This window comes from Xenopus tropicalis, chromosome 6 (genome assembly GCF_000004195.4).
Source record: "Xenopus tropicalis strain Nigerian chromosome 6, UCB_Xtro_10.0, whole genome shotgun sequence".
NCBI lineage: Eukaryota > Metazoa > Chordata > Amphibia > Anura > Pipidae > Xenopus > Xenopus tropicalis.
In genome coordinates this window covers 43,115,199-43,134,786 of record NC_030682.2, presented here as the reverse complement: position 1 = coordinate 43,134,786, position 19,588 = coordinate 43,115,199, and the positions used below count along the sequence as shown (strand labels likewise).

General features: G+C 35.6%; 1 protein-coding gene across 4 annotated transcripts in view; it reads right to left on the bottom strand.

Annotated features, from left to right (window-relative positions):
• Positions 1-3,961: 3,961 nt before the first annotated feature.
• creb5 (cAMP responsive element binding protein 5) overlaps positions 3,962-19,588 on the bottom strand; it is a 278,427-nt gene continuing 262,800 nt past the window's right edge. For 3 of the 4 annotated variants that reach the window (XM_004915393.4, XM_002933391.5, XM_018094827.2), the window contains 3 exons: positions 13,059-13,286; positions 9,132-9,240; positions 3,962-5,511 (listed from right to left, as the gene is read on the bottom strand). In XM_004915393.4, coding sequence (XP_004915450.1) covers positions 5,348-5,511; positions 9,132-9,240; positions 13,059-13,286 — 501 coding nt within the window. In that variant the 3' untranslated portion in view covers positions 3,962-5,347. Of the gene's footprint in view, positions 5,512-6,629; positions 6,666-9,131; positions 9,241-13,058; positions 13,287-19,588 lie in introns of all 4 variants that reach the window. The other variant, XM_031904176.1, reaches the window with a different exon arrangement.

Sequence of the window (19,588 nt, the reverse complement as noted above, 5' to 3'; positions counted from 1 at the left end):
GGAAAACTGTTCAAAAGGCATTTGAAGGCCACTTGTGACAATGAACAGAGGTATGTATGTATTATACTGCAGCATTTCTTACTGCATAATCCCTGTGTGCATACTCAACTCCACCAATCACAGCACTCAGTTTTTCAGTGTATTCTAACATATACATTTACACTGCCTTTGGGAGTACTGATGTAATAAGGACTGCTACGGTCTATACCCCAGATATGATACAGGATACAGACAAGCATCACGACTGCAACTGCATTCACTTTGCACATTCTGGTAGCAGCATATACTGTGCAATTTGGGTGGCAGTAGAACTACCATCAAGGACCATTAGCTACTGGGTTTTATCTGTTCTGGCCCATAAAATGACAAGAAACTGGAATGCGTGGATCCTTCTCATGCTTATTAGAATACTCTGGCTTATTAATTAATCACAAGTGATAACACTTTCAAGGAGCAATATTCTTTGGTTTATTTGGTTATGGCCACAGAATAGTACATGATTATGTTGCTCTATACATGTAAGTCAATACTTACTTTGTTAGAATTGTTGTACAGCAAAAGGTCATCACTGTGTATTTCCATGGAGCGAATAACTTAAATAATGAACAGCAAACTTCATGGTTATTTTATAAAAAGAGAATAAGTGTAAGCCAAACTGGTTACAACAGTGTCAATAACCATCTAAGCACATATATTCCAAGATTTGAAAATCAAAATGAATTACAGATTAGGCATGTCCCTGATCCACCTGACCCTACCATTCTGCATGAAGCCCTGCCTATTTTTCACAAAACCCTACCCCTTTTGGGTAAACCCTGATTTGTGTCATGCTTGCCTTCATTATTAGACCAGTAGAAGGTAAAATGGATGCTGTAGGTTACTATACCTAGAAATAATGAACATATACACTAGGTCAACAGGGTATTTAAACTGTATGGCCAAAAGTCTTTATCTAAAATAACATTCCCAGTTGGAACGCTCACTGTTGAGTTCCAAACTGTCAATGGAAACAACTGGAAAATGAAGTCATACCTTTTATGAAAGAAGCGTCAGTAAAAGAACAATTTGTAGGGTGTGTGGGATTTATGGGTGATCAGTGGTAAACACACCTAACATTGCCACGTGGAAAGCCAAGCATGACCTGCAACGGGGTATTATTAGCCACCATTGGACTCTGAAGCAATGGAAACTAAGCCTCTGAAATGATAAATGGCATTCTGATGGCCTAGGTTTGCTAGAAGCCAGGAGAACACTAGTCGACTCAACTCATAAAGAGTCTGGTGAAGGAAGAATATTGGTCTGGGGCTATTTTCCATGCTTGGGGCTAGGGCCCTTGGTTCCATTGTAAGAAAACATTAATGCTACATTGTACAATGTCATTCTTGACAACTAATAAAACAGTACCTTGTACTTGATCCCAAATAAGATATAATTAATCCTTATTGGAGGCAAAAAAATTCTGTTGGGTTTTTAATGTTTAAATGATTATAAAGTAGACTTAAGGTATGGGGATCCAAATTACAAAAGACCCCTTATCTGGAAAACCCCAGGTCCAAAGCCTTCTGGATAACAGGTCCTATACCTGTAAAAGTTTTAAAAATGGTAATTGTAATAATAATGATTCCAAGAAATTATTTTTAAAGTTGCCAACATAGCTGCCATTTTAGAAAGCTTTTAGCATTAAAGGGCTGCTTTCCTTGCAGTTTGTCAACCATTTTTTTCTACTGTCTTTTTTTTTGCTATTGTCTGCTGTACAGATGCATTAAAAAACCAAAAACTTAAAAAAAAGGATAGCTAAATACATAAATGGAAAACAAATGCACTTTCTTCTGTTTTAACCTGCATTTTCTGACATTCTTTGTATTTAGGATTTTAGGAACGCTACCTTGAATCTTAGTAGGATGCATAGTAAATGCATGTGTTCTTTGAGCAGTTACATACAGGGGACATATTACTAAAGCTGTGTTTAAAAACTACATTGTAATAATACAGGGTGCCCTTTGTATATTTTGAAAAACAAAACATATTATAAACTTAAAATTCATGCGCATATATTGTTTACAATGTTGCATTTTGTAGTGATGAAATACATTTTACAATGAAAAAAATTAATTTGTCCCTACAAAAAGAATTCTGTGAACACAAAACATTTTTGCAATTACTTTTGTCTACAAAACGGAATTCTGCAGTCGCAAAAATAATGTCACGAAACACAGACGAATTCTCTGAACACAAAGGTAAATTTGCGGTAACAAAATTATATTTGCAAATACAATGGTACACGCACAGAATGCTTTTGCATGGCAAAATGATTATTTTTTTACCAACAATTAATTTTGGAATTTACAAAATGGATACGGTTCTGGTAAAATTATTTTGTAGTCATAAAAACTATCTTGTATTCATGGAATACATTGTCAGATCACAAAATATATTAGAGCTAATTTACAAAACTGTGTGCATAGTTTGTAGCCACAATGCAAGTTCTTACCCAGCAGTTACTGCAAAAACTGTATTGTGGTAGTGTTGATACCTGCATGCAGTGTGCAGTGTTAATGATTTAATCTGCACTCATTTTAGCTTAAACAAGTTGGATCGCAGGTATAGTGCTCACTTTGGATAAACTGCAAATCCATCTGGATAATTCAGTTTACCTGCCTCCAAAATTATTTTCTATTTACAGTACAAAATTAACTCTACAAACACAATTTTGTGGTATAAAAGAAACATTTTAAAGTATACATGTTCACAATTATTTTTGTGACTACAGATTTATCCTTGTGTTCACAGGATTTTATTTGATATTTTGTACTTGCAGAAATGATTTTAGAAAAATGGGTTTGATGCTTTTATGCCAGAAAAAAAGATATATTGTGGTTAAAAAAAAAATAAATAATTTTTTTGCTGACAAAATACATTTTCTGACTACAAAATACATTTTGTGCCCACAGAATGTATATTGTGGTCATTCTGCCAGCAGAAAATTAATTTTGCGAGCTAAAGATATTTTGAAGACAGATAAAATACATTTGTAATACGTAATGATATGTTATCAAATAATGATGTTGATTATGTTGATAAGTCGGATCTAAGATAATTGACGCAAATAAACATTGCCATTAACTGTTTGTAACTATAATCCCACTGCCTGGCTTTCATTCACATGTAACAAAAACAATGGAGCTTTATTAATATGGCATGTATTGTACACCAATTATTTTTATATTTCACACAGCTTTATAAATATGTCCCATGGCTTAGGTAGAACATGTATCTGAGCTCTGAGTAAATATGCTATTACCAGAAATAGCACCAAACCTCTAAAAACCAGAGAGCTGCTCTAAAAACTGGACAGGGGGGTAAAATAAAACCTTGGATATATCCAAAAAGAAAATGAACAGCATACTTACATTATATAGTAATTATTTTATATTAATAAGTATGTGAGTTAAAGTTCATGCAGAAATTTGCCAATGGTCTTTAACCTTTAATATTAAATACTGGCCATACAAGATATATAATTATATCTTAGTCATAACAGGGTCAAGTGATACAAATGGCTTAATAATAGTCATTAAAGGGCAAAGATTGCCTGTTATTTTAGCACATTCATGAGAAATGAGATTCAGAGGCTAGTATTAAAGGAAATCTGATTATGTACATAAATACTGTGCAAATAACATGAACTACATTCAAGGTGCTTGGCCCTTCTGAATCCAACATATTTGTGTTACGACTACAGGTATAGGACTCGTTATCCAAAATGCTCGGGACCTGGGGTTTTCCGGATATGGGTCCTTCCATAATTTGGATCTTCATACTTTGTCTGCTAAAATAAACCCAATAGGATTGTTTTGCCTCCAGTAAGGATTAGTTATATCTTAGTTGGGATCAAGTACAAGGTACTGTTTTATTAATACAGAGAATAAGGAAATATGTTTAAAAATTTTGGACTATTTGATTATAATGGAATCTATGAGTTTGGAACTTTCTGGATAATGGTTTCCGGATAACGGATCCCATACCTGTACAAAAATGTGCATGTTTATATTAGCAGTGTTTCATGACAAACTTGATTTGCTCCTTTTGGATTGCAGTTGATGGCAAGCTCAGGCAGCGGTACCACTTCCACCATTTGGTAATTGCTAAAGAACAGCAAACTTATATCGTTAGCTTGTCTGTTTAGCATAAGAAACAGACAGACTCGAGCCGTGAAAATAAATATGTCAAGTTGTCACATTACTAAACTGAGAAAAATCAGGCAACAGAGGCTCCTAAAATGCATTTTGACCAATCCAACAAAAGCAAAGTTTAAAAGAACTCTGAATATAACCAAATGCAACATGCATCATTATACCTTTAGTGCATATGTTCGTACAATTTCACTTTATGTCCTTTCCACAGAGAGAAAAAAAAGTACATGGAAATTAGCACCTGGGGTATTTGAGACATTTTCACTTTTTTTTTTTGTTTTACAAGTGGTGTACTAATATATATGATTTTTATAAAGGGTATTTGTATTTCTATATTAGAAGTAGAAAGGCAAAAAAATAAGAATCAAAACAATTTAAGAAGTAAATGCTTTCTTAAAATATATATATAATATATATATAAAAACAGCCTGCATATTGTTTTGGTTTGCTGGATTAAACTAAATAGAAAACAGTGCACGCTCAGATCTGCTTCAGCTGAACTTGTGAACATGGGGACCTTAACAGGGCACTGACAAATTGAAAAGCATATTTCTTACATAATACTTTTTTATCCATATTGACTTTTCAATCAGCAGCCTCGATGTGAAGAGAAAAGAAGAGCAGAAACAAAGATCAAAGCTAGAATTTGTTCATTTCTTTGGGAACGGAAGATTTCTCTAATAAACTGAGCTCTAGAGATCCCTAACGGAAGAATAATGCCGAGCCTAGGCAAGGAGAGATGCAAAACTACAAACCAGACATGTTTGAGTATTATAAGATGCTACTATGGTAATAAAGTATCAATTCAAAATAAGCAGACTCTTTGTTTCAGGCCACTTTGTAGACTGGTAAGAAAAACAAAAATAAACAGCTATGTACATAAATGCTTTAGTTCATAAACAATTAAAATTGTACCAGAAAATCGAGAAAGCTGAAAACATTTCCCAAAGTTGCTAGCATATTAATTGCATAAATTCCTTTTTTTTAAGTAAAAAAGACACATTTTTTAATAGTAAGTATAAAAAAGGAAGGCCAAGGTCATTCAAGGACTGAAGATACTTCCAGGTTTCAAATAAAGATGAGTAAAAAGTTCATAAAAGTGGAAGATCTGATATTATACCAAACCCCCGAAGGCAGTTCTAAAGCCCAACCTTTCAGAGAATGGGATTTATGTCTGTTCTGTGATTGGCAAGCGGGTTGAGGTTGGAACTTCCAACGACATCGCTGACAGAGGAGGAAGTTGTAATTGTGTTATGCTGAATGACTTGTTGCTGTGAGCAGGCTGGGACAGGACTTTCTGGTGGGCTGTTTTCAGGGCCTGAATGAAAGAAAAGAAATATATATATATTATACATGTTTAAATACATTTGCATTGAATATTATTACAACAACTGTAACCTGACATGCTTACATCAATTACATCAAGTCCTAGCATTAAAGCGGACATAAACATTCCACAAAGCTCTCCCATTGGCACTTCCTGGCTCTCTAAAGAAGGAACCCTAAATTTAATTACACAAATTCAGGTACATCAGGTAGTTCACTGCTCTCTAGCAGTAAGAGTACAATGATATGACTTGCTTGGCCTGTAATCAAACATCAGAAGGGTGGATATAGTACTATTAAACTGTGGTCACAAAGCAGCAAGGAATCTCAATAAAGGATGGATCTACAATTTGATTAAGGGAGAACTAAATCCTATCCCCCCCAGGTTTCCCTGTGTCCTGACCTGCCATAAATTTGCAAAGTTGCGCAGCAGAGAAAGGGGTAGGGTTTACGTCTCCTTTTAGAAGCGTTGCTTTAAAACTTGCCATGAAGGGGGTTTTTGGCTACAGCTGCCAGCATATATTAATCTTTGATAATATATTGGAACATGGTCCACATTTGGGTGGAGGGACATGGCTATGGAAGGTGTGTCTCACCTTGATGGCCCACCTGCTACCCCTGTTCTACAAGGGTTCTGTCAAGGTTCCCTATGGGTTGTGCTATTTTTAAACAATTAGGTTTTTCAGCAGAATGCAATGAAACAGAAATAGGCTTTTCATCAGGAACATGGAAATAAACATTTATCCTAACAAACACAAATCCCATTGCATGGAAAATATAAAGTTGGAGGCTACGGAGATATCTTTTAGACTCAGTCAACATTATTCTTTTAAAGGTTTACAAATCTGCTAAAAGCTTGACTGAAAACACACCCCAAGACAAAATAATGTTGTATCCTGTGATCATTCAGAGAAAGGTTCCTGATGGAAGACCCAAAGGAACGCCAATTGACTTTCAGAAAAATATTATGTAGCTTTAACTTTTTTTTTTGCTCTCCCAAACAAATCTCCCTCTGAATCTCTCTCTGTAATCTTTCAATTATATCTGATAATGTAGAGAGAAAGGTCATTTCAAGTGAATGTGGTGTATCTTTAGGGAAAGGTAACTTACCATGCACTGGGCAGCTTTTGAGTAGCAGTACTCATCCTGTATAAAATGGAAAATTCATTTTTAAAATGCTTTAAGCAGCTCTCCTGCATATTTCCTTAAGAAATGTTGTTTGCAAAAATGCCAGCAATGACATCATACAATCCAGGCTGATACTGACAGCTCATTGGTAATAAAGGATATTTTCTATGAGGTATTCATATATGCTCACGCAAACAATACAATTATAAAATAAATACATATATCAATTCAGTCCAAGCAAGTCAGCTAATTGCTAGGATAAATGATTAACAAAGCTGCAAGTAGCAATGTGTTAAATAGTTGGTGGAATCTGCAACAAAATAGCTGAATAATATCTTTATGTCCAAGGATCTAGAAATAAGTTAGACAGCAATAGGTAAATTGCAAGCAGGGGGGGTTCCAAATTTCGCTTTTTCTTGCGAAAATTGTTTTAAAGCATTACACAAAAATGTAATATGCCATATGGTTTTACATATGTGTAGGCTATGGGTGTCCATTGCTTAGCAATTAATTGGAATAACAGAACCAAGACAATGGAAAATGCCATAGAAGAAGAATAAGAAGACAACATGACCTCACAATGGATACAAAACCACAAGCACAATCTAACTACATAGTTAGGGCTCTTTATTTAGCCACACACTACGGTTAGTAGCTCAGAAACAAAGCCAGCTAGTCTTGGCTTGTTATTGAGGGTGTTAGATACTCATGGTGTGCAATGTAGGGGCGCACGGTCTGTTGGTGAGCAGTTGGACACCTGTTTCTGATGTCATGCTTTGGGACATTTTTGCAAAGGGAAGCAGGAAAGCAGATTAAAGAATTAGGGGAAAACTTGAAAAGAAAAATGTGCAGTCTCAGGTTATCATTTTGCCACATTCATCAAAGAGTTTAATCCTTTCTCCATTCCTGACTGATAATTTGGTTGAACTGAAAATAATCACTCATTGAAGTTAGATTTAGCTTCACTCTGAGATAAAAGAGACTTTTTAGATTCCGCCCAGTGCATGGTTTTCCTTTGCATATATAAAGAGTAGTTTACCACACGTATATGCAAACTACCACAGGGTAGTGGCAATAACTAGCGCAGCGTATGGCAATAACGAGTACAGCTTTGGCAAATCAGTAAACTGCAGCTCTTCTGCAACGACTTCAAGTCTAGAGTTACACACTTTTGATTTATTTTAGACATGAAAATGATAAGCAGAATACATTTTTCAAATTTTCCCACTGTATTGAATTTAGATGAATAATGGCATTTTAATACAAACCCATGGAAATCAAACCAAACCAGGGTATTAACTAGATAGAGGATTCTGATTAACTCCTCCCATTCAGACTAAATAAATGGGCAGAGGGAACTTATCCACTCTTAAATATAACAGTTATACACAATATATATACAGGTATGGCATTCATTATTCAGAAACTCGTTATCTACAAAGCTCCGAATTACAGAAAGGCCATTTCCCATTGACATATAAGCAAATTATTCTAATTTTTAAAAATGATTTCCTTTTTCTCTGTAATAATAAAACAGTACCTTGTACTTGATCCCAACTAAGATATAATTACCCCTTATAACAGGCAAAACAATCCTATTGGGTTTCTTTAATGTTTAAATGATCCAAATTACAGAAGGACCCCTTATCCGGGAAACTCCTGATCCTGAGCATTCTAGATAACAGGTCCCATACTTGTATTATATTTATTCAACAAATTTGGACACAGTTGTTGATGATTTTTACTCATTCATCGCTGGTGCCTTTTGATCTCGGCACAAGAAATGTTGCCAGTACATGAAGTCCAGTTAGATCAAAAGTTAGAACACAATGGCCCACATTTAAAGGGCTAAAGAGATAAGGCTGATCAATACTATTGACTAGAATTGAAAACTAGTGACCAAAATTTTGGGTAGGGATCTGTGGCAAAATTTGATCATTTTTGCCCAAAAGGCCTGTAGACCCCAAAGTACTTTTTGTGAAAAAAGTCACCTTTAAAAGATGCCCATAGACTCCAATGGATTCAGAAAACGTCTCTGAGAAACCGCCCATTGGCTTGAATGTGTTTCGCAAATTTTACAGCTATGAAAATTTATTGCTCATTGCTAATGAATACAGTTGCTTGGAATCTCAAAGCACTCGTGCCACTGGGGCAACTGAAAGTGCTACAAGTAACACTAGGCCTGTCAATATAACCTGCAGTATGCAAAGGGTAAATTGAGGCCTAAAGGCTGCTGGGAGTATTTGTATGGCTGTTTATGGAATTTTTGCAGCCAGTTGGCAGAGGTCATCTAAACACCATGTAGAGTTTCTTAAGAAAGAAAGCTGCATCTTTTAGTTGCATATTAAAGGGGTGAGTATTGTGGAAATGTAAATGTTTGCCGTTACCAGGAAGCCTCCTGTAACTAGGTACTGGCGACCTTAACGGCAAGACACTCAGTTAAGATGAAGGTGTAAAGAAGAAAAGATGGCATTCAGAACTTACTCAGGTATCCTTGTGACTCTTTTTGCATGGCAGTTATTGGACAGTCTTTATGCGTTAACAATAATTGTTTCAGTTGTGCTACCTCGTTTTTCAACATTGAAACCTCATTCTGGAAAAAAATGTGGCATTTTAAATACAAGCATATAACAAGAGCAAAAGATCATAAAATTATAAAAATCACAAAATCAAAGTCAAAATGGACTTTAAAGATACAGAAAACCTTGAAACATCTGTCTAATTAACTACACTTTTCTTGGTGAGTTGTGCTTAGAGGGGGCAATACCTATGTTACACAGCAGAATGGAGTCTGCGCATCCCAACCACTGGCTTAGGGCCCATCATTCATATTTTACAGCAGAATTGACAAGGAGAGTCAGTAACAGGGAACAGGGTCGGACTGGGGGGTGCAGGGCCCACCCAGGCTCCCGCCCCAGGGGCCCTGCAGGTGCCCCAGCCGTGTCCGTCCCCTAACCCCCCCCCAGGGGCCCCCCTAACCCCCCCGCAGGGCCCCCGCCTGACGTCCTCCCCGAGCGCGTATAAACTGAACATGTCGGGGAGGAACAGTCAGTAGGGGGAGCGCCGGCAAAGGTCGGACTGGGCCGCTGGGGCCCACTAGGGCCGGGGCCCACCGGGATTTTTCCCGGTGTCCCGGCGGCCCAGTCCGACCCTGACAGGGAAAGCCAATATCACATAGATAATAGTCACCTCTAATGGGGTACAGAAGCTAAATATTATATTTAACATATAATAACATAGTTACACTGAATTTCATTAAAAACATCTGTCTAATTAACTACACTTTTCCAATTATTTTAAAATTTGATTGTAAATGTAATTGGCATTGGATATTAATGCATAGTAAATACACATTTTTAGTGATTTTAAAGCTTTTTTCTAAATGTAACAGTATCTAAATCCCATAAAGAGTGTTGGCTGGAAGGGAGCAGACTATATGCAACATGTATTCAGAACCAGCAGTGCAGGTAACAGGAACATTACTAGTACTAAGTACTAAAACCCTGCAAGAGTTCCCAAACTCAAATACCACTTTGTGCAGATTGGTTTTTTTTTTTTAACAAAAACATAAGAAGCTTGGCAGGTTTTAGGTGCAGAGATTTTAATTTTTTGTCAGGAAAAGCGTGATATTGGAATGAAGACACAACACAATAGTTTGGGAGTTTGGGAACTCTTGCAGGAGTTTAGTACCCGAATGCTTGAGTGTTCCTCAGCCCCTTCATAAACCGCCCATATAAACAGATAGAAACAGATAAAGTTGTAAGAGACTATTCCCTTTGACTTCTTTAGAAACTTACCAACTTTTACTTGCTGGATTTTTCTGACAACTTTTTGCTTCATTTTTTTCTTTTATAAATTCTGACTATCCAAGGGTTCAGAAAATACTTATAAAAATATTCCCTTTTTGCCACATTTCTTCTCAAATAGAGAAAAAAACAAACTAAATTTGAATAAAATCCCCTCTTAGGGGCACATTTACTATGGGTCGAATCCGAGTCCGAATGGAAAAAATTCGAATTGGAAACGAACGTTTTGCGACTTTTTCGTATTTTTTAAGATTTTTTCGGCGCCTTTACGACTTTTCGGAAATTATCGTGACTTTTTCGTTACCAATACGATTTGCGCGAAAAAACGCAAGTTTTTCGTAGCCATTCCGAAAGTTGCGATTTTTTCGTAGCGTTAAAACTTGCGCGAAAAGTTGCGCTTTTTTCGTAGCGTTAAAACTTAAAAGGCGCGACGTTTCGCGCAAGTTTTAACACTACGAAAAAATCTCAACTTTTTGTGCAAGTTTTAACGCTAGGAAAAAATCGCAACTTTCGGAATGGCTACGAAAAACTCGCGTTTTTCCGCAAAAATCGTATTGGTAACGAAAAAGTCGCGATAATTTTCCGAAAAAATCGCAAAATACCGATCATTACGAAAAAAACGCAATCGGACGCATTCGGCCCGTTCGTGGGTTAGTAAATGTGCCCCTTAGCGTCTTTTCCTAATGGAAACATCTTGTAAAAATGCTTATATTTCTGGACTATTCACCCTTAAAGTTTTCATTATTCTGTTAAAGGGAAAATATGCTCTATTTCTAAGACAGGATTTATTTCACTTCCCATTGATGCTTTCTAAAAGTTATTTTTATGCACTGACTATATGTAACTGTCTTAATATGTGTCATACTGAAACTGAACTCCCAGTGGCCAAATGCATATGAGGGATTAGGAAAATGTATTGAGTTGAGTTCCACATATGAGGTGATGTGTGGAAAAACAGGTCAGTGTAAGAGAAAAAAAGTCCATTAAAATCCCATTCTTATAGAGGATGTCCACTAAAACAAACATTTTTTTCCCAATTAAAAGAAAAGCACATTTTGCAATAGAGGCTTGTGTAGCTACAGGTTGTGCTCTTCACACTTAACAAGAAATATTCAGGTTCTGATTTCCCTATTTAACCTTTTTGTAAATACTGACAGGGGAAACCCTTTAATGAGGTTTTTTTCTCTAAATCTGGTTCCTGATACTGGATAGTAACCTCTTGAGGATACAATAAATAAGTGAAATCTTGTTAAGGCTTCTTACTAACAACAATTGTGAAAATCCATCGATCTGTGTGTCTTTTAAAATGAAGGCATTTATGCCATTTATGTAAATGTTGTACGTTACTGTGCATTGTTACTGACATGGGAGGGACCTATTTATTAGCGCAAGATTTCATATAATAATGTTATTATTAGCGGATATATCAGGCCCTGCTACATGGATAATACAAATATCATTTGAAATAGCACTTCCTGTACCCAGTAACTAATGTATTTTACTTAATGCTTCTAGAAAAATAAAACCATTCTTAGAAAGTATTTTACCATCGTGCAAATGTTCCCCTGTGCTGTTAGATTTAGAGAACAAGATACTAATATACATAATAATTATTAGAATTCATGTAATCAGTACTACATACTTTGACAGGCATTGCTTTTTTAACTGTATTTTTTAAAGGGACAGCTAAAAACTGCACTATAATATTTAGCTTTTATTAAATATATCTATAATATATATTGGAAATAACAACAACAACAACAATAATAATTATTTAGTTATGTTAAATGTAAGAAAATGACTGCCAATCATTTTTATATTCATTTTTTAAATAATTCTATAATGTATTAGGATAACAGCAACAGATTTCTGCACACATTTGAATAATGTCTATTTAAATGAAAACAATTTTTTTTAAAATTACTAAGAATTACCTTTATTCCTATATGAGCCATATCATTTTAAATTACCATTTTTTTATCCAATATTTTTTTTAATATTATTTTTTAAGAATTTAGAAAAACTTTTCCTTTTTCTAAAAGAGACTTTAGTAAAAAAAAAAAAAAATCACACAAACCAATAACTATAGATATATATGAATGTAACTTCAGCTTGTGATGTAAAGAACAGATATTGAGCTTTTTGTGGCAGTGAGAAATAATTTGTAATCAATTACAATACAGCTAAAGGTTATTTATTATTGTTTAATAATGAACATATTTTCAGAAAATTGCCCTATTAAAACTTTCCATGAGGTTAATAAAATGGTTTAATGTAACTTAATATTTTAATACAGGTTTTAATAACATTTAATAAAACGCAAATGTACCTTGTTTAAAAAAAAAAAAAAAGTGTAGATTTCTTTAAAAGAAATCTTTATTAGGCCTGGAGGTTTTCAGAGAGTTAGTTCTGGGGTTGTTCAGCATGAGTTGTTTTTATAAGAAGGACCTCAATCATTACCAACTGTTGATTATGTCTGTGTTTTCATTATTAATCTAATGTGTCTTGCTGTGCAAGCGGGTTGTGTATGATCAAGCTGTTCAGAAAATGCCCTGGCAGTAAACAGTGCTTCTCTTTTTGCCTCTTCAGGCCATACAGTACACACCTGAAGCTGCATGTTTGTCTGGGTCAGTTCCTCTGCTTTCTTTTCCAGTGACATCACCCAGACCTTCCTTTTCTGTCTGCACCGGGTGGCAGCTGCTCGGTTCCTTTCCAGAAACTTTCGCCTCCTTTCGTCTGGATCCTCATCCACAACCCGCCTGCGACGGCCTCCCGTGGGCTGTTGGGGCTGTATTGTCTGAGTGGGCTGCATTTGCTGTGCTGCTGGTGAGAGCTGTAGGGGGAAGAAAAGCGTAATTGATTCTCTAAACCACTGGGACTTGAAATTCGGTGATGGCAAGCAGAGCCACAATGTCCTCATAGGAACTTAATTATATAGAATCTATTAGCCTTCTACTGTCAAGGTAAAACCCAAAGAAGTCTCAGGTCACAGCTACACACATAAACTACCATACCAACATCTTGGATGTATCAAGAAAGTCTTTAACATGAGCTGCCAGCTCCTTTGGAAGTCAAGAAATATTGTGGTCCAAACAAAATGGAGAGCTTTTTGTACTTTGAACCTGTATTTTCAGAATATAAAATACAGTCTCTTGGCAAAATCTATATAAAAGTGTCAGCATTAAGTTATAGTATATTATTAACAACATCCAGTGCAACATATTTCAAGAAACAAAAGTCTTTTAGAAGGGGCAGATACTGCAATTCTCTCATCCACTGGTTTTGCCATTATGTATTGTAGAAAGTGTAATGTCTAATGCAGTAGGAGTGTGTGTATCATATCCATGCCATTCATCCAACATGTAAACAGAAAATGTGCTATGCTGAGCTGTGCTGCCATTATTATCATGTGAATTCTACATTTACATAATAAAAAGCAAACAGTCATTCTTTTTGAAATAGATTACCCATTATTTAATTGCTAAGGCAGCAGGCAAAATGCTGAAACCTGAAACTGAAGACTTAAAATAATACATAAAATTGGATGTTATTTTTAACTGTACTGGAACTAACCTATAGCCAGCTTCAGAGTATTGGAACATTTCAACAGAGCCATCTGCCAACTATAATAGGGCCAGCAAAAACATGCAGACACCTCCAGCTTGTTAGGTCTCCCTTTTCCCATAAAGGTATGGAACCTGTTATCCAGAATACTTGGGCCTAGGGGATTTCCAGATGAGTCTTTCTGTAACTCGAAACTTCAACAGTATTTATCAATTTTCGAGTTTGTCTTTCTAAATCAAATAAACTCGCATTTCGAATGCTCACTTATTTATTGATGTGGTAAATTCGTTTGAATAAAAGAACTCGAACAAAACTCGAAAACTCAGATATCTTGAATTGAAAATATGGCTTGACTTTGCCTAGGACAAATCCCATTGGTTCTATAGAGACTTGCAAGCTTTTAGATTGCAAAGTTTTACATTCAGGTTTACGGGTTTTTTACACTTAATAAATACCAGACATTTAAGTTTTTAAACCATAAACACCAAACTCGAAGGTTGATAAATGACCCCCTAAGTCTGTTAAAAATCATTTAAACATTAAATAAATCCAATAGAATTATTTTGCGTCCAATTAGGATTCATTACATTTTAGTTGGGATCAAGTACATGGTACTGTTTTATTATTACAGAGGAAAAGGGAATCATTTTTTTTTTAAATTTGAATTATTTGCTTAATATAGTCTATGGGAGGTGGATTTTCTGTAATCTGGAGCTTTCTAGATAATGAGTGTCTGGATAAGAAATACCATACCTGTCAAAGGCCGAAGACACACAGAGCATTAGTTGCCGCGACTTTTTGAAAAGTCTGTCGCAGCTACTAATCACAGCAACTTTTCTGCTATAGGTTTTAATATAAATTGCTGCAACTAAACACTCGCAGATGCAGCTCCACAACAGTTATAATGGGTATTGCAGATATGGGATCTATTATCAGGAAACCCATTATCAAGAATTCTCTGAATTCCAGGGAGACCATCTCCCACAGACTTAATTATATGCAAATCATTTGCATTTTTATAAATGATTTCCTTTATCTCTGTAATAATAAAGGATTACCTACTTGAACTCAACTAAGATATAATTAATCCTCATTAGAGGAAAAACAATCCTATTGGGTTTATTTAATTTTTTAATGTTTTTTTAGTAGACTTAAAGTATGGAGAGCCAAATTACAGAAAGACCCATTATCCAGAAGACCCCAGGTCCTGAGCATTCTGCAAACCAGGTCCCATACCTGTACAACCTGGGGACAATTGCTGGGACATTGAAAATAAAATAAATTGCCCATGAGTTTCTAGTACAGTGAGGAAGGTGTATCTGAAGAAGAAATACAGACAGAATTTAGGTGAAGAAGAGATAGGAAAGGAAGTTAGGGCAAATATTAAAATAGACAAAAGAGACAAGACAGAGAATTGGTCAAAATAGAAAGTTAAGAGAATTGTGAAGTGTAAAAAAGAAAATGAAAGAAGGAGAAGAGACCAGAATGGGAAAGTAAGATCATATCAATATGCGTATGGGAGGAAGGCACAACATCATAGAGGGCAGAAAAACGTAGCAAAATTAGTAGTGAAAAACACAAGAGAAAAATAATACAGTTAAAAATATTAAAGGAAATAAACAGAATAATAGAGTGGATTTTGAAATCAAGGAGAAACTGGTCTGTGGCACAGAAAGATATTAATAAAAGAATGACTTCAGGACTCATTTGCTTTTAGGAGTGCAAGCAATAGGCACACTGACGGGTGGGGTGCAAAACTGTGCCCATTAGGCGGAAATACATATACAGCTTGTGCACAATATCAACTGTAAGCATTACCACACACTACATTAACGCTCACCTAACTATCAGGCCACATAACCAGAATGGAAAGCAGCAGAAGTATCAGTCAAATAAAAAAGAAGTTGCACTTGTTATAAAAACAAAATCTGGGACTCTGTGCATCGTATATTTCAACCTCTATTTACTATTCATGAAATTCTCGGGTTGGACAGTGTGTTTATTTGTAGACTACACCTGTAACTGACGGCTGCTCTGATTTTTATCTTCCTATAATGATGTCTGCAAATGAATCAGCTCAAAGATCACATTTTAACATTTCAACATAGCTGTCACATAAAAGAGCGTCTGTTAATTTGTACATACGGCACAACTTTTTGAGACATCAGAGGTCTGTAATTTATGTGTCTGCTGGCTTGTTTCTGTCTCACTGGAATTTATTTTAAAAAAAAGTTATATATATATATATATATATATAGAGAGAGAGAGAGAGCATTTTGCAACTCTGTGTACTTACTACACAGACAAGCATTTAAATAGTAATCGCTTTCTCTTACATTAACATGAGCTCTGATAACAAAAAAACAACCCAGTAGCTCGGGTGTGCTGGGGTCTGAAATTTTTAACCTCCCAATTCTGCCACTGCCCAGACATGATTGCCCATAGCACATTGAGATATATCTACGTAAATCTTTTTCACCATTAGCACAAGAACTGGTGCTAAAAATGTATTCTGACTACTTTTAATACAAAAAACATTTTTTAAACATTTTTATTTTATTATTGCAACACTGTTGTTTTTACACTTACTAATCAGTTAGTTTATATAGAGATAATGAAATCTGTATAAACAACCCTCTCCCTTATCCCTTGTTCTGTCTATCTCTGGCTTACAGAAAGGAGGAGTCTATTATTCAGGCAGTTCCTGCACATTGGGAATCTGATTTACTAAATTTTCTTTTCCTGCAATTTCGTACGGAAACCAGATAATTAGAAAAATAAAAGTAGCTTCTATTTCTGTTAGGCTTGTTTAGCTTTAGAAATAGCAAAAGCATTCATTAAACTCTTGTTGAAGGGTTTATTCTGCCCCTTCAAAGGGAAGCTGTTATATCTATAAACGTGCATCCCAACTGCAGCAATTGTTTAGCAAGTATGTTGCACAGATAGGATTTTTATCTTATATAGATATACAAAGGGAATATTAATGGACTCGCTTTACCTAGCATTTTTCTCTCTAGCTGCAAACAACTCAATTGTGCTGCTTGGCAGCCGGCCATTCCAAATCACTAGCACATGCTGGAATAAAGTCTTTATACCAGTGCAATCAGCCCGTGACTCACGGCATAAGTGACTTGTGTTCAGCATGAAAAATAGTTACGCCAGGAAACTCCCAAAAGCAAGCAAAAAAGTCATTACATATATAAAAAAAACGTAAGGAAAACAAAAATAGCTATTTGTGCTAATGGTTTGTTAAGAATCCACAACAGTAAAGTGGATTTTTGTAAGTCAGTTTCCTTCATAAGGAAAAGGAATGAAAAACATACCGAGGGTTATTTGTTAGACACCCACAGTGACCACAATAACTAACCATGTAGGTAGAATAGTCATCACTGGACTTTGCCTATCAAATTATCACTGTCCTGTTCCTTGTCTTTACCTATATTTATTTATATTACATACATAATATACAATTAGCCAAATGTGTATTACAAATAGTCTAATAGAGGTTCATTTACTATAGCATTTGCATCATACAGTAAGTCACAGTAAACAATCAGGCATTCAGTTTCACTAGTTTCCCCTGGGCATCGTGCAACCTCCTAGAGGCTCTGTTGAGTTTTTGGAATTTATAGCTCAGCAACATTTGATGGCCAGTACAATGGACCAATCTACATTGGACCAATCAAATATTGCCTGCAGCCTATAATAACAAACCTTAACAAAACTCTTAGCATTTCTATTCATTTTATTTTTAAAAATTCAACTAAACTCATTTCCACGAATGTCTGACATTTACTAAACAATGTGAACTGAAAAAGTCTGTCTCGGAAACTGCGACTTTTTCAAATTGTCGCCCAGAAAACTTGAATTTTCCAGATTGTGTCAAAAATCCGAAACCTCTAAAGTTTTGAGTCAAAAGAAGAATCTTTCAGGCAAGGGAAGAGACATCTGCCATTGACTTCTACATGATTTTGGCAAATTGCAGACCCACTTACTGTTGTGACAAACACTGAGACTGTTCAGTGTTGCTTATTTTCAGGCAAACAAATAAGCAACACATTCCCTCACATATTAAATGATTTAACGTGGAAAGGACATGGAATGAGCTTGTTCCCTACCCCATCATACAAAAACATCCTATGGGACTGGGAAGTAAAATGAGTATACACAGCCTATGGATATATGGGCCCAAGGAAGTTAAAACAAGATAGAAATAAAAGTATTTGTCAGCTTGTGGGAACTGGTTTGTTGTATTCTTCACAATGCTGCAAAATATATTGTTTCCATTATTTACCAAGGTCATATGTACATCATATTTATAGCTCAGTTAAGAAGATGTGGCAGTTTCATTTACATGATATCACAGTTGATTGCAATTAGAGAACACTACAGTTATGGGATCTAATATTAGTAATGCTTGGGTTTGGGTTCTCTAGATATGAAGTGTTTCTATGATGTGCAGCACCAAGCTGCTAAAAACATTGTGCCTCATTACAAAAACCAAAGCAAGAAAAAAGTGCAGCACTAGCAGTGATGAGGGGGTCGGGCAGCTGCAGGCAGTGCTGTAGTTATTGGGGAAGTTTAACTCTTTGTGCTCCAAACCTGCACCTACGGGTGCTCAGGGCAGGGTGCGAAGTGCAAAAAAAAAAAAATATATGGCATGTTGCACTGGTTTGCACTTTGCACTCTGTTCTGCAATTTGTAAATGATCCCTACTGTTTTATTATACAGGTATGGGATCCGTTATATGGAAACCCAATATCCAGAAAGCTCTGAATTACGGAAAGCCTGTCACCCATAGACTCCATTTTAATCAAATAATTCAAATTTTAAAAATTGATTTCTTCTTTCTCTGTGAAAATAAAACAGTGCTTTGTATTTGAACCCAACTAAGATATAATGAATCCTTACTGGATGCAAAATAATCCTATTGAGTTTAATTAATGTTGTATTGATTTTTTAATAAACTTAATGTATGAAGATCCAAATTATGGAAAGACCCTTTATCCAGAATACCCTTGGTCCCGAGCATTCTGGATAACAGGTCCTATACCTGTACCAGAGAAAAAGCAAATCAAAAAGCAGGATTATTTGCTTAACTTATTTACTACAACACTGGATAACAAGTGTCAAGAAAAAAAGATCATATACCCATATAATAATAATAATAATAATAATAATAATAATAATAATAACAGCAAGTCAATGCAAATGAATAACAATTCGTTTTTATTGGCCTTTTTGATTCTGAGGTCTCCTGCAGGATTATAGTTTGTCAAGCGAATATTTGAACTTCATAAGAAATTCTGAAGCCTAGAAGACTTAACAATTTTTATGAGGCTGGCACATTCTTGTGAAAGAGCCGAACTGTCCAGCTGGCTGTCGAAAGGACAGTGCTAGAAATGGCTTCCTACGTAACACTGTTGCTTTATGCATAATCCCAAAAGCTAAGGCAGGTCCTCGGAAGGAATTTTTCAAACGAAAAAATGATTATTTCCTGGACGATTTTCAAGTTTCAACATAGGATGCTTTGTACGCGGGATGCTTATGTGTCTGTGACACTCTGCATAT